The sequence below is a fragment of the Patella vulgata genome, chromosome 7 (assembly GCF_932274485.2).
Source record: "Patella vulgata chromosome 7, xgPatVulg1.2, whole genome shotgun sequence".
NCBI lineage: Eukaryota > Metazoa > Mollusca > Gastropoda > Patellidae > Patella > Patella vulgata.
The window spans coordinates 45,404,804-45,428,745 of NC_065885.2; the positions used below are offsets into that span (position 1 = coordinate 45,404,804).

A 23,942-nucleotide genomic window follows, 5' to 3' on the forward strand; every position below is an offset into this window, starting at 1 on the left:
GAATACATATGGATACAAGCATAATAGATAACAATACTAGCTAGGAACTCAGATGGAACCTCTCTGGAATCTAATGGAAGTCTGTCTTACAGAGTTCCACAGTTTCTTTTATAGGCATATGAATATCACGCACAATCAAGTGTGACCATGGCCCTGAACTTTTGTAATTAACAAAATGATTGGTTACTTTAAACCCAATGACCATAAGTTGATTTAGTACACACTACATATGTGAATATGTTTGAAATTACTAACTTGCCAAAGATATTAATTAATGAAATATAATGCCATCTTATTCCTCTATTCCTTGCCTATAAATTTATAAACAATGTCGCAACGACGATAGTGCTACACAAAACCTAATAAGTATTATTGTCGCAAAACAAACAGGCGAATTCTCCTTCACTAAACATTTCTAACCAAATGCACCAAATTTGTAAAGTACCTGTCTACCCTAATGTGAAATGCAAGTGTTCCATTTAACGCACGCGTAGTCTTAATGTTTATGTTTTGAGAAAGTGACATGTCTAAATATGTGAAATTTTCAAGAGAATACTGGATTTTGTGGGACATCTAGTCATTTATTCTAAGGGAAGAAATCAAAGGGATGAAAATTCCTGGTATGTCACAAAGTTTTAGCCATTTTAATTAAAAAATGAAGAAATGACAAGCAAATTTAGTCGGAGTATCACCTGGAACAGACAGTAAACATAATATCAAGGCCGTATATCGCTTCATACACTCTATCATTTAGCATAGATCAACACTGCCTTTTATGGACAATTTCCGGGAGTATTACGTCAACATAACGGTTAATCTCTGCTTACGACGCCATTTACAAATTTAATCAATCAATGAAATCCTGTTTAAATCCAAGCCAAATCCAAGCCATTCGTGGGTCTACAGAGTTGATTTTGGGCTTGTTGTGTAAATAAAGATCTAATTTATAATTTCTATGACATCTGAAGCCTAAATAAAGACTTAAAATATGCTTATTTATCTCTTGCATAATGCATGTTTAATATCGGTAAAACACACCTCAATTAATACATCTTTTCTGGTTTAAATCACAAATGAATTAAAAGCCTTTGTCTCCTGATATGTAGTTACATAACGCCAGAATTCACTGTCAACAAGTTTATGGAACTTTGTTGAATACATGTAAATGGACACGTATCAGTCCGATAATACCTTACTGACTTTTTAATTTTGGCACCAAAGACTCTGGTGGATGCATACTGTCAATCAAGGTTCCATAATGAGAATTGACAAGTGACATCAAATGAAACCGATTGACAGAACATAGACGCCCCTTTAACAACAAACTGTTACCTTGTTGTAGTCGTGTGGACAATATGACTTTTATTGTTAATTGTCAGTAGTAATAATTACAAATTTTCAGAAGAGATGTCGATGTATTTTTGATTATACATGTAGCTTCAGTCCATTCAATAGCTGTATTTATTACTCAAATGGTTTCTCAATTAGCAGAATGTCAAAAAAAGGAAAACACAGTTACACTTACAATATGACTAACTAAGAAGTTATTCGTAGCGATTTCACAGAGTTGTTAGGATTTGGCCGGACCCCACCTCACCTGCTACATGTAATACCAATTTGTAACGAGTAATTGTGATTAATGTGTTACAGTAAAACTTGTGTTTTTAGGAATGTGGAATAGTTCAATTTTTTTTTCAACAGAGGTTAATTAGTACTCGTAACACCTAATGCACCAGAGCTCCAAAACTATCGACTAAATTTATCTCAGATAAAGTAGCCTAGCTAAGACTCCAAAAAGACTTCTCAAACCCAGAAAGACCACTAGATACTACAAAGATCATCTAGTCCAAAAATAGATTTAAGTTTGTCTTTGTTTTTATTTCTATACCTTCACAAGGTATAAGGTTTATTTTCTTTATATTTTGCATTCTTAATTTATTTTATTTTATTTTACTTTATTTTCTTTTCCTTACTTCCTTCCTCAGTGCTTTATTATTAGGATATTGTTAGGATATTATTTTTACCTTATTTTTATATATTCGATTTAAGCTAATTTTCTTAAATTTTCCTTCTATTTCATATTTCTCCACTCCTAATCTAATCTATTTTTTTGTTACTTCTTCTTTTTGCCCCTTTTTTCAACTCTATATACCACCTTCCTATCTTTATTTATTTATTTAATTATTTCTATTTTTCTTTATTCTGTATCTATTTAATCATTTCACTTTTCTTTCTATCATCTACTAACAAAGAAGCTCAGTGTACAAGCCAATCAACTGATTGAACTCGTCACAAGCTTCTTAAAACAATAACAAGCTAATTTATTTCTATAGCTAATAAGCCTGATAACTGTTAAGTACACCCATACAAGCAATAGGAACCCATAGCTAATTAGTATTAATTACACTGATTGACTAGCGCTTCTTTGTGTAAAGGGGTAACAACAGTTATATCAGCTTACGTCATTAATTAACGACAGAATACATCTTTAACCAACACTGTTCAGTCACTCCTTTTGTTTTCGATTTTACTTTTCGGCAGCATAACAACGATGGCGACAGAGGCTAGCTCACCCATGTCAATGGCTGACGCTTTTAAAAGCACCCCTGCACCAAAGTTCTTTCCTGCAACAAAAAGGAGAGAAGAACAGACCCACGTCGTACTTGTGAGGTCACTGGAAGGTAAGTCCTTCCAAGGAGCCAAACTTACGGCCGTGGGGAAGGAATTGAAGAGTAAGTGGGGTATTATCAACATACCCGGGACATGTTAGACTTGCCCTAAAAAGTAGCGCTGGCCCAGAACCTACTTCTCGGTATGACCGTGACGGTGTCCGAACCGATCACCTTGTCTATTGATAAGGTGGTTGTTCATGGGATACCGGCCGAATATACCGGGGAGGAAATTCTGGAAGATCTTACAGAGAGGGGGTACCATGCTACCGAGGTATATCAGTTTAATGTGGCACAGGTGAAGGATCAGGGAAGCGTCGCCCTATCCTTCAAGAAAGGTACCGCACCTGAGGCCCTTAAAATCGTGTACCTCAACCGCCGTACCCACCCCTATGTTCAGAGGGTGAGGCAGTGCGCCAACTGCCAGAAACTAGGACATACGGTAAAGTACTGTAAGGGAAAAACCGTATGCGCCCAATGCAAAGGAGAACACGTGGTGGCTGAGTGTAGGGTGGGTAGCAAAATTAACTGCTCAAACTGCAAGGGCAGCCACGCAGCCAACTCCCCGCAATGCCCAAGAATACAAGCGACCAAAGCAGCGCTACTTTAGGGAGGCAACCCAGCAAGTAAAGAACAAGGAGAGAGAAGCAAAAGTAGTCAGAGAACCGGTGGTGGAACCAAAACAAGCTCCAGCACTGACTCTCACGACGTCCGATGCAACCCCCACCCCTAAAGGTAAAGACAAGAAGAAGAAAGAGAAGAAAACATCTACCAAACCTGTACAGGTCAAACAGAAGACAAATCCATCCAAGAAGAAAGAAGAGGAACCGAAAACGAAGATTCATGAAGAACACTTCATTCCTAAATTTAAAACAGAAAGTGGCTTCATGAACTTCATGATTGAGTTCCTCAGGGTGGCCGTGTCCAATGAGGACCAAACTACCAAGATGGCAAGCCTACTGGGCAAAATAAAGACACACATGGTCAATGCCGATGTCCTGTGTGTCATGATTAATTCAATCAACACGGTAAAAAAAAGATCAAGAGAAGAAGACGAAGAAACCACAAAAGGCGATCAAACGGAAAACCTCGCACTCCGTAGAAGGATATCTCATGTTCGTCACTACAGCACTCTGCATCCAATGTGAAACAACCAGGGAAGTCTATAACGGGAAACCCAATTGGAAAATAAAAGAGGCTGATTGAGCTAACTTCCGTGTAGGCTGCCTTTGGGTGGAAAGAAGAAGACATCATCGATGCCAACATCGACGTGTACGCAGCCAACATCACAAGTGCTATTATAGGAACCGCAGACGACTCCATTCCCAAGACTTCTGGAGGGCAATCAAGGATTAGAAAACCTTGGTGGTCACCAGAATGTCAGAAGGCGGTTAACGAAAGAAAGAAGGCACTACGCCTACGGAAACGCCACTACAATGAAGTCAATCACCAAAACTACCTGAAGTTGAAATACGCCGCAAGAGACACCATCCGGAAGGCACAAAGCAAACACTGGATGACATTTTGTAATGCGTTGAATCAAAACACGCAAACAGGTGCCGTCTGGAAGAAGCTGAACGCCATGAACGGGAAGCGCAGATCATTCAACATACCAAACCTAAAGAATGGAGATGAGTACGTTACCAACGGCAATGAAAAGGCAGATCTACTTGCAAAAGCTTTCGCTGACGCAAGCAGGGACAAAAACCAATCACCAGAGTTCCTGAAGAGAAAGGAAATCTTTTACTCACAGCACCCTTCATTAGAAATTGAACCTTATGAAGGGGCTAAACCAATCAATCTACCCTTCTCTGAGGAGGAGTTAAATAAGGCTCTTTCACTCAAGAAGGATAGTGCGGCTGGTGAGGACAAAGTAAAGTACTCGATGCTCAAACATCTGCCTAGAAGTGCCAAAAGAATACTACTAAACTTCTTCAACACATCCTGGCTGGCAGGAAAGGTACCCAAAGAATGGCGGAAAGCCAACGTCACCCCTCTTCCAAAACCAGGTAAAGAGAGAACAAAGGCAGAGTCCTATCGACCAGTAAGCTTGACATCCACACTGTGCAAAACCTTGGAAACAATGGTTAACATACGACTACAGTTCTATCTGGAGAGCAACCGACTGATCGACGAAAATCAAAGCGGGTTCAGGAAAGGGCGTTCAACAACGGACCACTTGGTGAGACTACAGCAAGTCATGTCGCAGGCACTCCTCTCTGGGAACCTGTTATGTGTCGTGTTCGTAGATTTAACTAAGGCTTTCGATTTAGTCTGGCTAGACGGGCTGCTCTTCAAGTTAGGACGTATTGGTATAACGGGCATAATGTTTCGGTGGATCAAAAGCTTTCTGAGCGATAGAAGGATACAGGTGAATGTAGGCAGATTCCTGAGTGCCGTGCAAACATTAGAAAATGGCACGCCTCAGGGGTCGGTTATCAGTCCCACTCTCTTCAATATCATGATCAACGACATACAGAAATCTTCCTACCTCGACGCCAAAACTGAGTTAGCTAAATTTGCTGATGACAGTACCATATGGAGGAAAGGGAGGAACTTCTGTGAACTACAAAAGAACATGCAGAAGGCCTTAGACAAATTCATGGCATGGGCTAACGATTGGGGATTCAAAGTCTCGGAGAAGAAAACAGTCGGCATGCTTGTAAGCAGGGATAGAGGGATAAACAGAATGACTCTGTGTATGAACGGGAAAACCATCGAGTTTAAAGACCAAACCAAGTTCCTTGGTGTAATCTTTGACCGAAGGCTGACCTGGAAACCGCACATCAACGAGACTGTAGATAGATGCACCAAAATCCTAAACTTAATGAGGAAAATAACGGGCAGCACATGGGGTGCCAATAGAGTTACATTAATGATGGTGTATCGTGCTCTAATACGCTCTGTATTAGACTACGGCTCTTTGGCCTTCATGAACTGTGCGCCAAAACTCTTAAGTAAGCTTAACACCATCCAATACAAAGCTCTGTGTATTGCGACCGATGTAGGGCTTGGGACTAGGAGAGAGGCATTACTACAGGAAGCCGGGGAGTTGCCCCTATCCCTAAGAAGAAAAGAACTAGCGACAAGGTATTGGGCCAAGATCTCGCAACTGGGCGAAAGATCCCCTACTTTTGTCAGTCTACAAAAGACAAGATGTGTAAGACATCCTAGAAAGAAAAGCTTCGGCCAGGGTATCAGGGAAACAATCAAGGAACTGCAACTGGGGGAGCTCGTGATAAATGAACACGACCCCCCAGCGATCGCCCCTTGGACGCTCCCTATCCCGCCGGTTAATCTAGATCTACTACAGAAAATTGACAAGAAAAACAACCCCACTGCTGCACGTGCTTTCTCTCTAGAACACCTGGAAGACAACTGGCCGTCTGATGACTGGGACAATGTGTACACAGATGGCTCACGCAATCCTGAAAGGGGCACCAGCTCGTTTGGAATATACCTGCCAAACGGGAAACAGGGAATAAGGAGGAAACTGCCCAATAACTGTTCGGTGTACACTGCAGAGCTTGTGGCCATTCGTGACGCTATATCATGGATTTCCCATCAAAAGACTAGTAAGTTCGTCATTCCAAGCGACTCTCTGAGCAGTCTGATTTCAATCCAAAATGACAACTCGGACTCGAGACCAGAAGTCATTTTGGAAATCAGGCAGCTGTACCAGAGGGTTATAGAGAAGGGAAGCAAAGTAGAACTCGTGTGGATTCCATCACATGTCAACATAAGAGGAAACGAGGAGGCAGATCGACTCGCCAATGAAGGTCTCAAAGACACAGCACCACTCCGCACCATTGACTACAGCACCACGGAAATCTACAGTATGGTCAAAAGACAGGTCAATTCAATCTGGGAATTAAATCTCGTTGAACTGGACACATACAGATTCCGGCTGGATGACAAGATCTACACAAAGACAACACTCAATCACCCTAGAAGAGATATTTGTAGACTTATATCGAAGCTAAGGGTGAAAGAGCGGCTGCGAGACTACAAACACCAAGTCATCATCTGTGAGTGCGGAGAAGAATGTACCACCAACTATGTCCTGGTAGACTGCGAGGTATACAAGGAGGAGAGAAGGGAACTAGGGAGAACAATGGAGACCAACAACATACCATTCAACAGTAAGAACCTACTCTTCCCGAGACCAGATCTGAAACTGCAAATCTTCGAACAAATCCACGCCCTAATGGACACAGTTGGACTAAGTAGAATAGTGAAGTAAGAGGGGGTCACGGTTAGACGGGCCCGGCATCTAAACACTTAACTACATAGGGGATTTATATCAAACTGGCAGGATAGTGGAGTAAGGGGGAGTCACGATCAGACGGACTCGGCATCTAAACACTATTCCACCAAAAACAGACACCAAACCTACAGAATGGGATAGTGGAGTAAGGGGAGGTCATGATAAGACGGGCCTGGCACCTAAACACAAACCCCACAAAGATGACATCTACCAAACTAGCAGGATAGTGGAGTAAGGGGGAGTTACGGTCAGACGAACTCGGCACCTAAACACTATTCCGCAAATAAAACTGATACCAAACCCAGAGAGTGGGATAGTGGAGTAAGGGGAGGCCACGATAAGACGGGCCTCCACCTAAACACTAAAACGATGACATCTACCAATCCAGAAGCAGACGTAATCATCTACCAAACGATATGTTTTATATTAAATAAAGGGAAGAACTTCCCACTAAACCAAATCCATGGCCTAAGGCCAAATGGAAAGATTGCAAAATCATATTCTAAAAAACAGGAATCAGCTTCGGCTCTCCTATGTCTTGTCTGTGATATCACTTATGTTGAAGCAGACGTTAAACACCAAGAACGAACGAACGTTCAATTTTTTTAAATCGACACAGACTTAAAGGTTCACGCAAGCAGAGCGTCTTATGAACAAAATGATGTTTAGTCATCATATTTGCAGTTGACATATTCTGTCAATAAAATCATTCCTTAAATTATTTCATTATATTGTGCACAAACGTCATTCCTTAAATAGCCACATGCCTCTTTAACAACTTATAATAAAGCATGATTTTTTTGTTATGCAATTTATTTTACACTTTGATGTGCTTTAAAACTATTTGCGTCTGTGATAATTATTGGCAACTGAACGGTTTTATTAATTAGCTTATTTATCGTCTATGGCATGAATACGGTAAGCAGTTTGTATCTGGAATTTACAAGCTGAACAGGTGTCAGTTAACCCGTCCACAAGCAAACTTGTACACTAATACGTGACTCGTATATAATTTAATTGATTGGAATAAATCAGTTTTACTCATTGGTTGTTTATATTGTTTTATTTACCTAATAATCAATGACAGAGATTAGTTCACCGATATTTTTGTAATAAAGAATAATAGTATTGTTTGTTGATTAGCGTTATGTTTTTAGACAAAATGATAAGTTCACCAATGTTTTTGTAATAAAGTAGACCCGTATTGTTTGTTGATTGACTTTATCCCATGATTTAAAAAATTGGCGATGGTTAATATTGGGTCAAAAATAATTCCTTAAATTGCGCCGGAGCCCCTTTTAGATAAACAAAGTGGCTAGTGCAATTTTTTTCTTTGATCTTTTATACACAGGACATTTCTGTTATTCAAACCAAACTACATGACAAGTTGACAGTTCATCATTGATTTGGGGTTCATGTGGAATAGGCTCTTCGATCGAAATACAGTTATTCTTTTCTAAAATAAAACGAGTGCCTTGGATTTCTGTGTGGATTTGATAGCGGTTATAATTAACTAATATTCTCTTACATCGGAGACTTGTGTTGTGTTCAGTTCATTTTTACGGTAAGTATGAGCTTACGTCTGACTTAAAAGCGCTTTCGAATCCCGTTGCCAGTTCTATTTATGTATTATTTCTATTTGTAAGACCGATAACCAAAATACCTTCATAGTTTGCAATTTAAAAGTCTATCTTTGCCGTGATTCGAGAGTAATTCGTAACTATACACTCTTAATACAGTAAATATGCAAAACAATTTGAACACAGCATAAATATCTAAACTGTGTAACACATGTATAGTCTTATGCATACGCATCCTTTAAAATGTATTAGACATGGAGCTTTACATGACTGGTTGGAAATATAACCGCTTGTATATCGTGCAGAATATGTGTACACGCGTGTTCTCACTATACAACGTGGCCTAACGCGTCTGTATTAGTAACGAAAATATTCAACATTCATAACATCGTGGCAGTATATTGTTTTGACATCGATTGCTTATGACAAATACCACTAATTTTGCATGTGAAATTACACAGAGGCCTATTGTGTCACACGACTATCGTGGCACACGATAGCGACTGCTACGCGGAGTTATTTATCGTGGCAATTCTCAATAAAAAACGACACGATAATCGTGTTTTGTCAAACCTTCGCAACGTTTGTACTGTACCTATATTACTATATTAGCGGGATAAAAATGAATAAGGTTCTTCCTATTGGCAAAGTTCAAAAAGATCCAATGATTATCCATGAAAAAGAACTCTTACGTTTATAAGTTTGAACCAGAATCAAAAAGTTATAGTCTCTACCATCTATATACTTTCTATCAAGCTTCATAATGACGTCCCCATCTTTAGCTATAATTTCACCAGGCATAGGATCTGAACAGGAATAACTTTTACTCTGAAAAACAGATAACACATATTTATAACCAACAAGCAATTGCCATGCATGATACGCCCACATATTCCAAGAGATGGAAGAATGGGAAAAATGAATAGGGCTAATCATCTCATTGTCTAAATGCTTCACATACAATTTGAAAAATATTGTAAGGGTTCGTAACTTATCATCCAAATTTTGATGTCATCTATGTTAAATCACCAAAGACTCTGTAATTCATAATTTTATTACACCACACTTCAAACATAAACCACATTGTTGAGAAAGTAAAGTATGGAAACTTTTAGAGAAATAGACTATAATGATATTTTTTTTAAGTTCAGTCATATTAATATAATGTACATAAACATCATATACATGTAGACTATAGTTTGGCGGGAAATTGTAGAAGATAAAGTTAGTCTTTGAATAGTTGTTCATGATGCATGTTGGAAATAAAATCATTAAAAGCCATTGGGTCGACTAGAATCTGATACACATGGTCCACCATTAAACGTATACCCTTCCCATCAAACCCCAGTCATTACCTGTTACAGAACATTCTGGAGCAATAAGCCAGACAAAGTATGCCCCATGAATTACTTCACGAAATGAAATGAAATGAAATGAAATGGGGTTTAACGTCCTACTGTTCTGCTAATAACCTGAGCTAATGAAGACAGGCATACGCCATACAGTGTGCTATGAGGGAAATTTTGCCCATACAGCGGTGCTACGGCCTACTCTTATATCAAATTCCAACTGCCTAGGGATCTTTTACGTGCACGCCAATGTGTACACGGGACCTCGGTTTTCCGTCCTATCCGAACGACTAGACAGCTGTCCTTGTCAGGCCCTCCGTCCTGCATCACTGACAAGGGGAAACCATGCCTGAAAATCGCGATGAACTTTCTCAGCCAATGCAGGGATCGAACACCCGACCTCCAGGCTAGCAAGCCAGCGTCTTACCCACTTAGCCACATGATCCCCAAATTACTTCACAGGTACAATGTACATGTATGTAAGTTAACACACTCCCCTTTTCTCTTTAAAGAAAAAGATTAAAGAATGTCATTGCAGAAAGTAATAAAAATAAATGGAAGTGAAACATCTGTTCACCTAGTGGATAGTCAAAATTAAATGTAAACAAAAACGCATTAACATTAATTCATTTTATTTCAAAACACTAGTCATTTTCGTTGAATCCATTCAAAACTGCCATGTTGAAGAATGTTAACCAGGGATTTATTGGATATCTCATGTTTTGTAAGGCAGTCTGATAATTGATGGCAAGCTTCAACCCAAATGACTTTAGAAATGTCTCCATTACTTAACATCTGTTTAATACTCACGATATCTATTCCGAGTCTTTTTTCATTTACACGTTTAGTTAAATGTATATTCTTGAATAAGGATTTTTTTACTGTAAATATTTCAATTCGAGGACTATTCTGTTTCACACTATACAAAATTTCACTGCACGGACATCCTAAGAAATAAGCAGAGTCTATGGCTTCTACCATGGATAGAGTTTCTGCAGCCAGCATACTTTTCACAAGATGTCTTATTTTGTGTGATTTTCATGTAAGAGGGCAACATTTACCACTAGAGTCAATAAGGAATATGGCGTATCCAGAAGCACTTGATACTCTGTGATTTACTTATAAACCTGTCACTAAATTCTCCATATGCCTTTTTACCTATTTTAAAGATAGGTTGCCAGGCAACGAAACATACGCCCACAGCAGCTAAATCGTCCGGGCAGTCAACAAGTGTTGTCGCATATTTTTACTTTTTTTGGTAATGAAACATTTATAATACACTAAAACTTTTTTCAAAGTGATCAAGGGCCATAACTTTGGCAGTAATTAATTGGAAATCTTTGAAATTCAATAGGATTCTTCGTCTCATGACCTCAAACATTGTGTATAAATTTAAAGTCAATTAGATATCAACTTCAGCCTCTAGAGCATCCACAAGATTTTTTAAGTGATCAAGGGCCATAACTCTGGCAGTAATTATCGAAAATCACTGAAAATGAATAGACTTCTTCGTCTCATGACCTTAAACACTGTGTATAAATTTAAAGTCAATCGGATATTAACTTTAGCCTCTAGAGCATCCAGAAGATTTTTCAAAGTGATCAAGGGCCATAACTCTTGACAGTAATTATCGTAAATTGCTGGAAAATCAATGGCTTTTTCGTCTCATGACCTTAAGCACTGTGTATAAATTAAAAGTCAATCGGATATTCACTTTGGCCTCCAGAATGTCTACAAGATTTTTTGAAGTGATCAAGGGCCATAACTCTGGCAGTAATTATCAAAAATCGCTGAAAATGAATAGACTTATTCGTCTCATGACCTTAAACACTGTGTATAAATTTAAAGTCAATCAGATATTAACCTTAGCCTCTAGGGCGTCCACAAGATTTTTCAAAGTGATCAAGGTCCATAACTCTGGCAGTAATTATCGAAAATCGCTGAAAATGAATAGGCTTCTTCGTCTCATGACCTTAAACACTGTGTATAAATTTAAAGTCAATCGGATATTAACTTTAGCCTCTAGAGCGTCCACAAGATTTTTCAAAGTGATCAAGGGCCATAACTCTGGCAGTAATTAACTGAAATCGCTGAAAATCAATAGGCTTTTTCGTCTCGTGGACCTTAAACACTGTGTATAAATTTAAAGTCAATCGGATATTAACTTTAACCTCTAGAGCGTCCACAAGATTTTTTGAAGTGATCAAGGGCCATAACTCTGGCAGTAATTATCGGAAATTGCTTAAAATCAATAGGCTTCTTTGCCTCATGACCTTAAACACTGTGTATAAATTTAAAGTCAATCGGATATTAACTTTAGCCTCTAGAGCGTCCACAAAAAAATTTTTTAAGTGATCAAGGGCCATAACTCTGGCAGTAATTATCGGAAATCGCATGATATCCCTGAGCGAACATCTGGACATATGTGCACACAACTTTAATACAAAATTCCAAATATTCCCGTTTTACCAGCTCCTAAATGATTGCACAAAACAGAGAACAGTTAAAGAGGAATATTTCATTAAAAAATTTAGACCTCTGCTAAACAAATAAATTAGCTTAATTGATCTCCTATTGATAAGTAGCTAACTGAATAGTGTGTTATGTACATATTATATTTGTTTATTCATTCATCACTATTCATTCATTTATTCATTCATTCATGCAATGTAATGTACCTCTATTGTGACGTCACGAGAGTAACCTTGCAACATTATTAGTATCAATGGCTTCCTGATGAAAATATATTGAAACATGTAGAAGCAAATCGGTGTTATTTTTATATTTTATACTATGATAATATGATATATATACACTTTGTAAATATTGTTACTGTGTAGTTGCTAGTTTTACAGAGTGTCGATCAGCTGTCAACTGTCAAAAATTCAAAATGGCCGCCCAGATGGGCCTGCCGTTAGCAACCTTTATTGACAAATTGTTTGATCTCTGCAACTTTTATTGTAAATGCCATAGTGGTTGACTGTACCTTGTTGTGCTCTGTGTTTTTCGTGGTTTATTGTGGATTAATGTGGATTTCGACATACAAATATATATTAATAATGCGCAGGCGTGGTAAAGCCTTTACTTTCAAATAATTGTATAACAGTTTTTGATAAGTTATAATTTGTTGATAAATTTGCGACAGATTTCAGTTCTATTGTCGTGCATGTGGAACATTTTTATGCGAAGTAGTGTTTGCTGTTTAAATGTAACTATTGCGAAGAAACATTTATTTATCGCCTTTTCATTAAAATTTAGGCCTAATTTTAGGAAGCCTAGATTGAAAACATTATGTAAGCGCCTAGGAGGCAGCTGTGTATTTGTCCTGCGTGTGTTTTTGTTTAAAATAGTAACTCTGAATGCAGTATTTTATCAAAATGTTTCATAATAATTTGTATCTGTTGTGGCTAGTGAGCTATCTGAATCAACTCACTTACTATCAATCACAACTGAATATTAACATTAATCTTAGCAATCTCATCAAGCTCACCTCAAACTCTATCAAAGATCACAAACAGATCAAAAACTTTAGAACAAAACAGAAGATAAACAACAATCTTATACAAATTAGAAAGGCAGTCGAAAATGAAGCGTCAGTTTTAACAACTTCGTTTGGATTAATTAATGCCAGATCCGTAAGAAATAAAACAACAATTATATCTGATTATATTTCGAAAATTCTATTGATATTTGTGGAATAACTGAACATGGCTGAATAATGACTGTTCGCAGCTTTAGTACCTGATGGATATTCTATACAACATTGCCCTCGCGGTTCACGTGGAGGAGGTGTAGCACTTATATTTAGGTCATCTATTAAGTGTAAGAAAATCCGTCATGACCGTTTTGATTCTTTTGAAATTTTGGATTGTTCTCTACAGTTTTCTTTCAAGGAAACTAGGATTATTACAATTTACCGCCCGCCCAATAGCAAATTGTGTCAAAAGTTTATGGAAGAATTTGGATTATTTCTGGACCAGTTGATGATGACTAAGTGTTGCACTATTATTTGGGGAGATTTTAATTTTCATGTTGATGATTCCAACAACTCTACCGCGGTGAATATTTGTGATATGCTGAATAATAGATCTCTCACACAACATGTTTCTTCTTCTACTCATAACGGTGGACATATTCTCGATCTGGTGATAACTAATCCACGTGATATTAAACTGGATAATCTCTCTGTCTCGGACAAATTAATATCTGATCATTTCCCGGCAACTTTTAATCTTATGATCCAGAAACCACAACCAACAAGAAAGACTTTAACATATCGAAGGTTTAAATCATTTGACATAAATAAATTTAAAGCGGAAATAGTGAACTCGAATTTCAATGGCATTCAACGTATTCAAGATATACAAGAGAAGGCAACCCAATATCACTCAAAGCTTGCTGAAATTTTGGACTCGCTTGTTCCTCTTCAAACGAAAACATTTACTATTCGTCCCAATACGCAGTGGTTTAATGATTCTATTTTAGAAGCCAAAAGGGACCATAATAAGGCTGAACATCTGTGGCAGAAAACAAATCTGATTATAAAACCGATAAAATGATGATAAAACCGAATATTTGTTATTAGGCTCAAGGCATCAATTAAGTAAATCTGCACAAGATAACCCCCCTGTTGTAATTGGTAATTGTGATATATTTTCATCTTATTCTGCTCGTAATATTGGCGCTATCTTTGATAGTTTTATGCTTATGGGAGCTCAAGTAAATAATATTTGTAAATTGTGCTATTTTAATATTAGAAATATAGGTAAAATACGTAAATGTGTAACTGTAGAGGCCACTAAGTCACTTGTTAATTCTCTGGTCACTTTTCGATTAGATAACTTTAATTCACTTTTAGTTGGTTTACCTTTAAAGCTTATAGATAAATTACAAAAAGTACAGAATACTGCGGCTAGACTTGTTACTTTAACTAAGAAATGTGGTCCTGTTTTATATAATTTACACTGGTTACCTGTTAAATATCGAATTGATTTTAAGATTTTATTACTTACTTTTAAATGTTTAAATAATTTAGCTCCTGTTTACCTCTCAGATCTTTTAGAACTTTATACACCTGGCCAAACATTACGTACATCAGATAAACTACTTTTAAAGCCCAAAACTGTTCAACTAGTCTCTTATGATCAGCGCTCTTTTAGTTATCAAGCACCTGTTTTATGGAATAATCTACCATTTAGTTTAAGATGTTGTACATCTCTATATTCTTTTAAAAAACAACTTAAAACACATTTATTTAATCAGGCTTTTAATTGACTCTGTATACAATCGTTAACATGCCCATAATCTTGTTGTTTATGTGTGATTTACATTGTCACTTTGTAAAGTGCCCCTGAACATGTTATATGAAAGGATGCACTATAAATATGCTGTAATAATAATAATAATAATAAGTTGAAAATTAGAACTCATGTACTAAATATGTTCCCTCACAAAATAAAGTCATTATTATTATTATGGTTATATACCAAATGTTTACACTATTAGCGTACAAGGGGCAGCCATTTTGTCAGACAGTTTTGGTTCGATTTTCACGAAATTCAAACTCAACCAAAATTATGGTGTAACAGTGATATATTCAAAAGACATTTGAAATCCGATAATAAATGTGAACTCTAAGAGGGACCACAAGCTAAAAACGAGATTTTTTGTACAATCAGGGGCCATAATTAAACATACATTATGCAAGAGTTAAATCTGTCTATTGCAGGTCTTTCTTTAGGGTTGAAATGTTATCTAAATTATTAATTAGACATTAATTAACCTATCCAGACCATAATCAACTCGCGATGGCATCGCTAACCTGCAATCTTTAGTCGATTATGAGCCAATTGACTGCATAACTTTCCTTCACGATTTAATGATTAAATGGATAATCGAGACTATGCTGTTTATCGTATTGACTTTAGTAATGATGATCGAGGCTAGGCGGAAATTTCAATCGCTCAATCGTTTGTTTTGCCACAAAAATACAAAAATTGGGTGTGGCTCTGCCCCCGTGGGTTGGATATAAAATATAAATAGATATACCACCCTGTTATGCTGAATTTGAACAAAATCTGTTAATTATTGCAACCTGTAGAGTATTTACCGATAAAAGCTAACAAAAAAGTGGGTGTGGTACCACACCTCTTGGGGTTGGGACATGCACCAAAAGAAATAGTTCCTATCCTTACAGTATAAGGTATAAATATGCCAAGTTTCAAGATGATCCATTTAGAATTCCAGCCTGTAGACAAAAAAACACAAAAATTGGGCGTGGCTCTGCCCCTGGGGGTTGGACATGGACCAATATATATAGGTATAACCCTATGCTGGATCATTCCAAATTGGATCCAAATCTGTTATAATTGCAACCTGTATATCATTTACAGACAAAATATCAACAAAAAGTGGGTGTGGCATTGCCGAAAGCGGAGGGGGCGTGGGGTGGAGGAGGGGGTTGTGCATCAACATCAATAGTTGCCATCCTTCGGGTATAAGGAATAAGTATACCAAGTTCCAAGATAATCCATCTTGTCTCAGGAGGTCGGGCATGCACCAAAAATAATAATAGAGGTCAGCCTTAGGATATAAGGAATAAGTATAAAAAAGTTTTCAAGACGATCGATTAAGAATTGCCGGCTGTAAGTAACACAGACAAACACAAAAAAAATGGGCGTGGCACTGTCCCTGGAGGTTGGGCGTGCACCCCAAACAATAGGGATGTTCCTTAGGGTACTAACCCTCTGGACAAGTAAACTAGGATGTAATGGATAATTTACACAACAGGTAGGACACTAACACATCTAGTACTTCGAATAAGGCTATTTTTTATTTTCTGGAGCTGTCAAGCCAGCAAGAGTGTTATTGTCCCTTTAAGAATTGTGGCCTGTAGGCGACACACAGACACAGACAGGGGCGACGGCAATATACGTCCACATTATAATGTGGACGTATAAAAAAAGATTTTTCGTACATAATCCAGGATGTTATCGTCCAACATTATCAAAAAGAAGCAAGATCTTTAGGATATAAACATACATTTTAAGTTTCGTCAAAACGGGATATAAATTATGTCCATTACAGTGCCCACAAGCCAAAAACATGATTTTTCCGTACAATCAGAGGCCATAATCCTGGAGTTACCGTTTCATTTGCGCCCATATCGAAAGGAACCAAGATCTTTGAGATGTGGGCCAATATTGAAAGGAGTCGATATCCTTGGGTTATAAACATACATTTTAAATGTCATCAAAATCTTATAAGCAGTGGCTGCCAGACAGGATACGCCCACATTTTTTGTACAATCAGGGGCCATACCAGAAAGTTATGGTCTGAAAAGGGCAAATATCAAAAGGGGCTAAGATTATGGAATATTAAGTAAAGATATGTTTTAAGTTTCATCAAAATCAGATAAAAATTGTGACCTCTAGAGGGTCCATAATCTTTGTATTACATACTTATAATTATACACAATTTGCGTACAAAGAGCAGCCATTTTGGTGGGACAGTTTCAATTTGATCTTCCCGAAATTCGCATTCAACATTCATTATGGTGGAATGGTCATATATCTAAACGTTTTTTAAAATTGGAAAAAAAATTGTGACCTCTAGAGAATCCACAAGCAAAAATGCGATTTTTCGAACAATCAGGGACCATAATCCAGGAAGTTACGTTCGGATAAGTGTTATTACCACAAGGAACCAAGATCTTTATGATAAAAACATATATACTCAGCCAAATTATAAACTTGACACTCGGGATTTTTGGGACTAGATTTTTAATATTTGGTTTCAGGCAACTATTTTAGTGTTATGTTGTGCACAGACGACCTTGACATCAACAGAAAGCAAGAATACGTATTGCCGAAAGTCCTTGACATTGATAACATTCGTGATGTCACAGTACCCCCCAAAATGAAATTCACAGACTTGGAGAACAATCGGAATAAAGTGTTTAGTAACGGTTGTGGCCTCCTCTAGCGTCTCGTACTGCCACACAACGTCTTCTCATGGATCTCAGAACATTAGTAAACACTACCAGAGGAAGATGTCGCCACTGCTCAGCAAGAGCATGTTGAAGGCCCTGCAACGTCAGTGGTGGATTCACTTGCTGACGAACACGTCGACCCAGTTCGTCCCAGATGTGTTCAATAGGATTAAGGGAGGGGCTAAGCGACGGCCAATCCAGGACTTGGACACTGGCATTTCTTAAAAAATTCTGGGTAGCAATTGCTGTATGGGGTCGAGCATTGTCTTGTTGAAACGTTAGTCCAGGCCCATGTCTCTGCATAAACGGAAGAAGAACAGGTTGCAAAATCTGATCCCTGTACTGGACAGCATTTAAGTTCCCTTGGACAACAACAAGAGGAGAACGTCCATGTGCACAAAAAAAACCCCAAACCATGATGCTGCCGCCACCAAATCGGTCAACTTGTCTGACGCATACTTGAGCATAACGTTCACCTCGTCTGCGGTACACTCGGGCCCTGCCATCGGCAAATCTCAAAGTGAATCGAGATTCGTCACTAAAGATAACCGAATTCCACTGTCTTTGAGTAAATCTTATGTGTCTTGTGGCCCACACAAGTCGGTTACGGCGATGAAGAGGTGTCAATATTGGTCCATTATAGGGCCTCCGAGCTCGAAGACCAGCAGCCTGCAAGCGATTTCGAACAGTTTGTACAGTTACCCTTTCACCAAACATCTCTCTACTTGTGGAGGTTGCAGTGACAAATCTGTTTCTAAGATGACGTAATCGTATTGCTTGATCTTCCTGGAGTGACGTCACATGTGGCACTCCCGCCCTTGGGCGGTCGGCAATAGTTCCAGTTTGAAGCACTCTCATTCTAAGATTAATTATTGTCTGGCGTGAACAATTAAAGGCTCTTGCAACAGTGACCACAGACTGACCAGCATAGAGCCTACCTATAGCACGTAGACGTTCTACATTTGAAAGGCGCGGCATTTTCTAACAAAGATGAAAATAACAATTTTAATTTGTTTTTCCAGTTCAATTTACGTGTGCGTATTCAGTATAAGCAAACTTGCATCGATTGACCTCACGAGTTTGTGTTTTTCAGGTTTTTCATCTTTATATGCTCAAAAGTCATGTGATCCACGTGACTTTACAATTTTAAGAAATTAAAGGCTTCTTACTACTTACTATCGTTAGAAATACTTTAAAATTTATTTGACTTACAGAAAAAATAATTTGTTGAAATTCATCAGTGTCAAGTTTATAATTTGGCTGAGTATATTTAAAGTTTCATCCAAATCGGATACCAGCGGCTGCCAGGCAGGATACTCCCACATTTTCGAGAGATGGATAGAGAACAAGCTAAAAAAGTGATTTTTCGTACAATCAGGGGCCATAATTCCGGAAGTTACGGTCCGATATGCGCGAATATCGAAAGGAACCGAGATCTTTGGGTTATAAACTTACAGTTCAAGTTTCAACAAAATCGGATAAAAATTGTGACCTCTATAGGGTCCACAACCTTGATATACCATATTTTTACCCTATTTGAGAACGAACGGCGACCATTTTGTCTGTCAATTTTGGGCCGATTTTCACGAAATTCGAACTCGGCCATCCTTAGGGTGTAACATTCCACAAGCTAAAAACACGATTTTTCGTACAATCAGGGGCCATAATTCAGGAAGTTACGGTCCAATATTCGCGAATATCGAAAGGAACTGAGATCTTTGGGTTATAAACTTACATTTCAAGTCTCAACAAAATCGGATAAAAATTGTGACCTCTATAGGTCCACAACCTTGATATACCATATTTTTACCCTATTTGAGAACGAACGGCGACCATTATGTCTGTCAATTTTGGGCCGATTTTCACGAAATTCGAACTCGGCCATCCTTAGGGTGTAACGGTGATATAATAAAACGTTTTTTTAAATCGGATAAAAATTATGACCTCTATAGGGTCCACAAGCTAAAAACGTGATTTTTTGTACAATCAGGGGCCATAATTCAGGAAGTTACAGTCCGATATGCGCGAATATCGAAAGGAACCGAGATCTTTGGGTTATCAACTTACATTTCAAGTTTCAACAAAATCGGATAAAAATTGTGACCTCTATAGTGTCCACAAGCTAACAACGTAATTTTTCGTACAAACAGGGGACATAATCCATGAAGTTTCAATCCGATACATGCCAATATCGAAAGCAGCCGAGATATTTTGGAGATAAACCTATATTTCAAGTTTCGTCAAAATCGGATAAGAATTGTGACCTGTAGAGTGTCCACAAACAATTGTGGACGGACGGACAGGGGCGACGGCATAATACGTCCACATGAAAATGTGGGCGTATAAAAAACTGTGGCCTCTAGGGGGTCCACAACCTTGATATACCATATTTTTACACTATTTGCGTACAATTTTTATCTGATTTTCACGAAATTCAAACTCAACCATCATTAGTGTATAACTGTGATATATTCACACGTTTTTTTTAAAATCAGATAACAATTGTGACCTCTATAGTGACCACAAGCTCAAAACGCAATTTTTAGTACAATCAAGGCCATAATTCAGGAAGTTACGGTCCGATATGTGCGAATATCAAAAGGAACCAAGATCTTTGGGTTATAAACTTATATTTTAAATTTCAACAAAATCAGATAAAAATTGTGACCTCTATAGGGTCCACAAGCTAAAAACGCGATTTTTCGTACAATCAAGGACTATAATGAAGTTATCGTCCGATACATGCCAATATTGAAAGGAACTGTGATCTGTGGGAGATAACCCTATATTTCAAGTTTCGTTGAAATCGGATAATAATTGTGACCTGTAGAGTGTCCACAAATAATTGTGGACGGACGGACAGGGGCAACGGCAAAAACAATTTCATAAAGATCAGATTATAATTTTTGTCGTTTGAGGGTTCACAGGGTTCTACAAACTGAAACAAGGGCCTTAACTCGGTAAGTAATTTATAGAAAATTTTGAAATTTGACAGGCTTTTTCATTTTACTAATTATGGGCAGAAATTGCTGAAATTCAATAGACCTCCATTTCTCAAATTAAATGATGCATATAAATTTCATACATATCAGACGATAACTTTCACCAATCGAGCATTAACAAGGTTGAACAAATGAAACAAAGGCCATAACTCTAGAAGTAATTATTGTGAATTGTTGAAATTCCATAGGCTTCATGGTTTCACTAATCTAAATGATGCATATAAATTTCATACAGATCGGATGATAATTTTTGGTGTTGGAGCGTTCAAAAGGTTCAACAAAGTGAAACAAGGGCAATAACACTAGACATAATAAACGGAAATTGCTGAAATTCATTGTTTCTTCGTTTTACTTATTTAAATAATTTATATTAATTTCACAAAGATCGGATGATAACTTTTGGCGTTAGAGCATTCACAAGGTTGAACAAAATGAAACAAGGGCGATAAAAGGATTTTGCTTAAATTCAATAGGGTTCTTCATTTTACTAATTTAAATGATGCGTATAAATTCTATACAGATCGAGATGTTAGAGCATTCACAAGGTGCAATAAAGTGAAACAAGGGTCATAACTCTAGAAGTAATAAACGGAAATTGCTGAAATTCAATGGTATTCTTCTTTTTACTAATCTAAGTGACGCTTATCAATTTCATACAGATCGGCAGATAACTTTTGATGTTAGAGCGTTCATAAGGTGAAACAAAGTCAAACAAGGGCCATAACTTTAGAATTAACAGAAATTAACAAGGTTTCTTATCTCACTAATATAAACAACATATATCAATTTTTAAACAATCAGATAACTTTTGGCGTTACAGCATTCCAAGAAATTGTGGACGGACAGACAGGGGCGACGGCTATATACGTCCACATTTCCACCTGGGCATATAAAAATGCAATTTTCCGAACAATCAGGGGGCCATAATCCAGGAAGTTATGTGTACATTCGGATATCGAAAGGAACCAAGATCTTTGTGATATAAACATAAATTTTAAGTTTTATCAAAATCGGATCAAAATTGTGGCCTCAAAAGGGTCCAAAACATTGATATAAAAATGTACCATATTTTTACACCATTTGCATACGAGGGGTGACCATTTTGTCTGACAGTTTTGGTCTGATTTCCACAAAATTTGAATTCAACCATCATTGGGGTGTAACGGTAATATATTCAAACATTTTTTTTTTTTAATTCAGATAAAAATTGTGACCTCTAGAGACACCACAAGCTAAAAACATGGTTTTTCGTATAATCAGGGGCCATAATTCAGGAAGTTACGAAACAATATGTGCGAGTATTGAAAGGAACCAAGACCTTTGGGTTATAAACATGTACAGTGCACTCTGTCACATCCGACCTCTGATCACTCCGGCACTCTTGTTACATCCGACACCATTTTCATGTCCCGATTTATTTCCTTATTACTTCAGCCAAAAAATCTCTGGATAATTCGACCTCTGTACGTTCCGGATTACGACATCAATCAGCCGTCCCGTCATACGATTTCCATTGAATCGACACCGTATAATCCGGCCTTCAATCGGTGGGTGTGAAGCAAACACTTACCGATCAATTATCTGTCAGATTAAAACTGGATGGGTGTGAAGCCACAAAAGATTAACAAGCAATCACCAATCAATTATCTGTGAGATTAAAACTCGCTACCGTGGGTCTTTGTTGTTTACTTTGATAATTTTAATCTCTTGTACGACAGTTGTGACAAATACTCAAGAATATCAACGAATTTTCCCCCGAATTCACAATCGTAAAAATATTCCTAGCACCTGTTGGAAACATTCATTGCGCATGCTGATTGAACCTGAATAACCTATAAGTTTGGTCACCCTACAAATCTCTTCAAACCGTGTGACTACGACCTGGGGATGCTCGATTCACAGCCGGAACGTCCCGAATTGACAGAATTGCAATCGAGTGACGCGGAATTCAGTCCTGTCACAGTTCTGTCAGTCCCGACGACGGAGGGGGTGTGAGTAAAATTGTGACGTAATTAAACACGACGAACAGGTTTCGGCTGCATGGTTGGATGATATATTTATTTATCACCCAATAATACATTCTACAGTAGATATTGCTTGTATGATATATTTCATAATCTACTGCGATATCTCCTTAGGAGATATTGCTTTACATGAATTTGATTTGGTCAGTTGAAAAGGAACTACTTTTTTTATTTTCAAAGAACAGTTCATTTCTTATTAAAAGTAACTTTTTTTTAATTAAAAATGAAATATTGTTATTCAATTGACCTTGACGGAGACACTGGGTCAATATAAAGGACTTTGCAATGGTTGAATTGCTGTCAAAAAATGATGTATCACTACGCCGTAATGTTCATTAAAAGTGAAATCTACACTAAAGAATTATATTTATCTATTTGTGCATGTAAGAAGGGATTGGGTGATAAATAAAATCTCCTACTCGTCTTTTTTGATATCCAAAAATATCAACACTCGTTGATAAAGTAAAAAAACCTCGGCAGAGCCTTGTTTTTTGTTACTTTATCAACTTGTGTTGATATTTTTTGATATCAAAAAAGACTGGTAGGAGATTCTCTATATATCCAGTCGACGCATGCGTTTTAGCCCGGAGTACCCATTTTCACTCGATTGTCACAATTTTTGGGATTGAGAGAATTCAATTCCGGAACGTTCAATCGAGTACTCCCATTATCAATGAACATGTGATAGCAAAGACGAGAGTGCGATCAACTGAAGACGGCGAAGAAGATAAATTAACGACAGACTTGACCTATTCAAAATGCCTACGCATGTTAAATGAAATAAAAATTAATTTAATAAAATTTTGAATGTACAGAAAGGTTTATCATTTTTAAAGTGAATAACATTCTGGTGATTCAAGTAATAATACTTCCGGTTTTCGAAGTTACAATATTTCCGGTTTTGAGAAAACTGGGTATTCCGACACTCTGCGTAATCCGACATATTGTAACAATCCCGTACGATGTCGGATGTGACCGAGTACACTGTATATCAAGTTTCATCAAAATCAGAACAAAATTGTGACCTCTGGAGGCTCCACAACCTTGATATACCATATTTT

General features: G+C 37.6%; 1 protein-coding gene across 2 annotated transcripts in view; it reads right to left on the reverse strand.

The window, feature by feature from the left end:
- LOC130013510 (uncharacterized) overlaps positions 1-23,942 on the reverse strand; it is an 85,257-nt gene that overhangs the window by 42,647 nt on the left and 18,668 nt on the right. For both annotated transcript variants that reach the window (XM_056102102.1, XM_056102101.1), the window contains exon 4: positions 9,209-9,344. In XM_056102102.1, the coding sequence (XP_055958077.1) occupies positions 9,209-9,344 (136 nt within the window). The remainder of the gene's footprint in view (positions 1-9,208; positions 9,345-23,942) is intronic.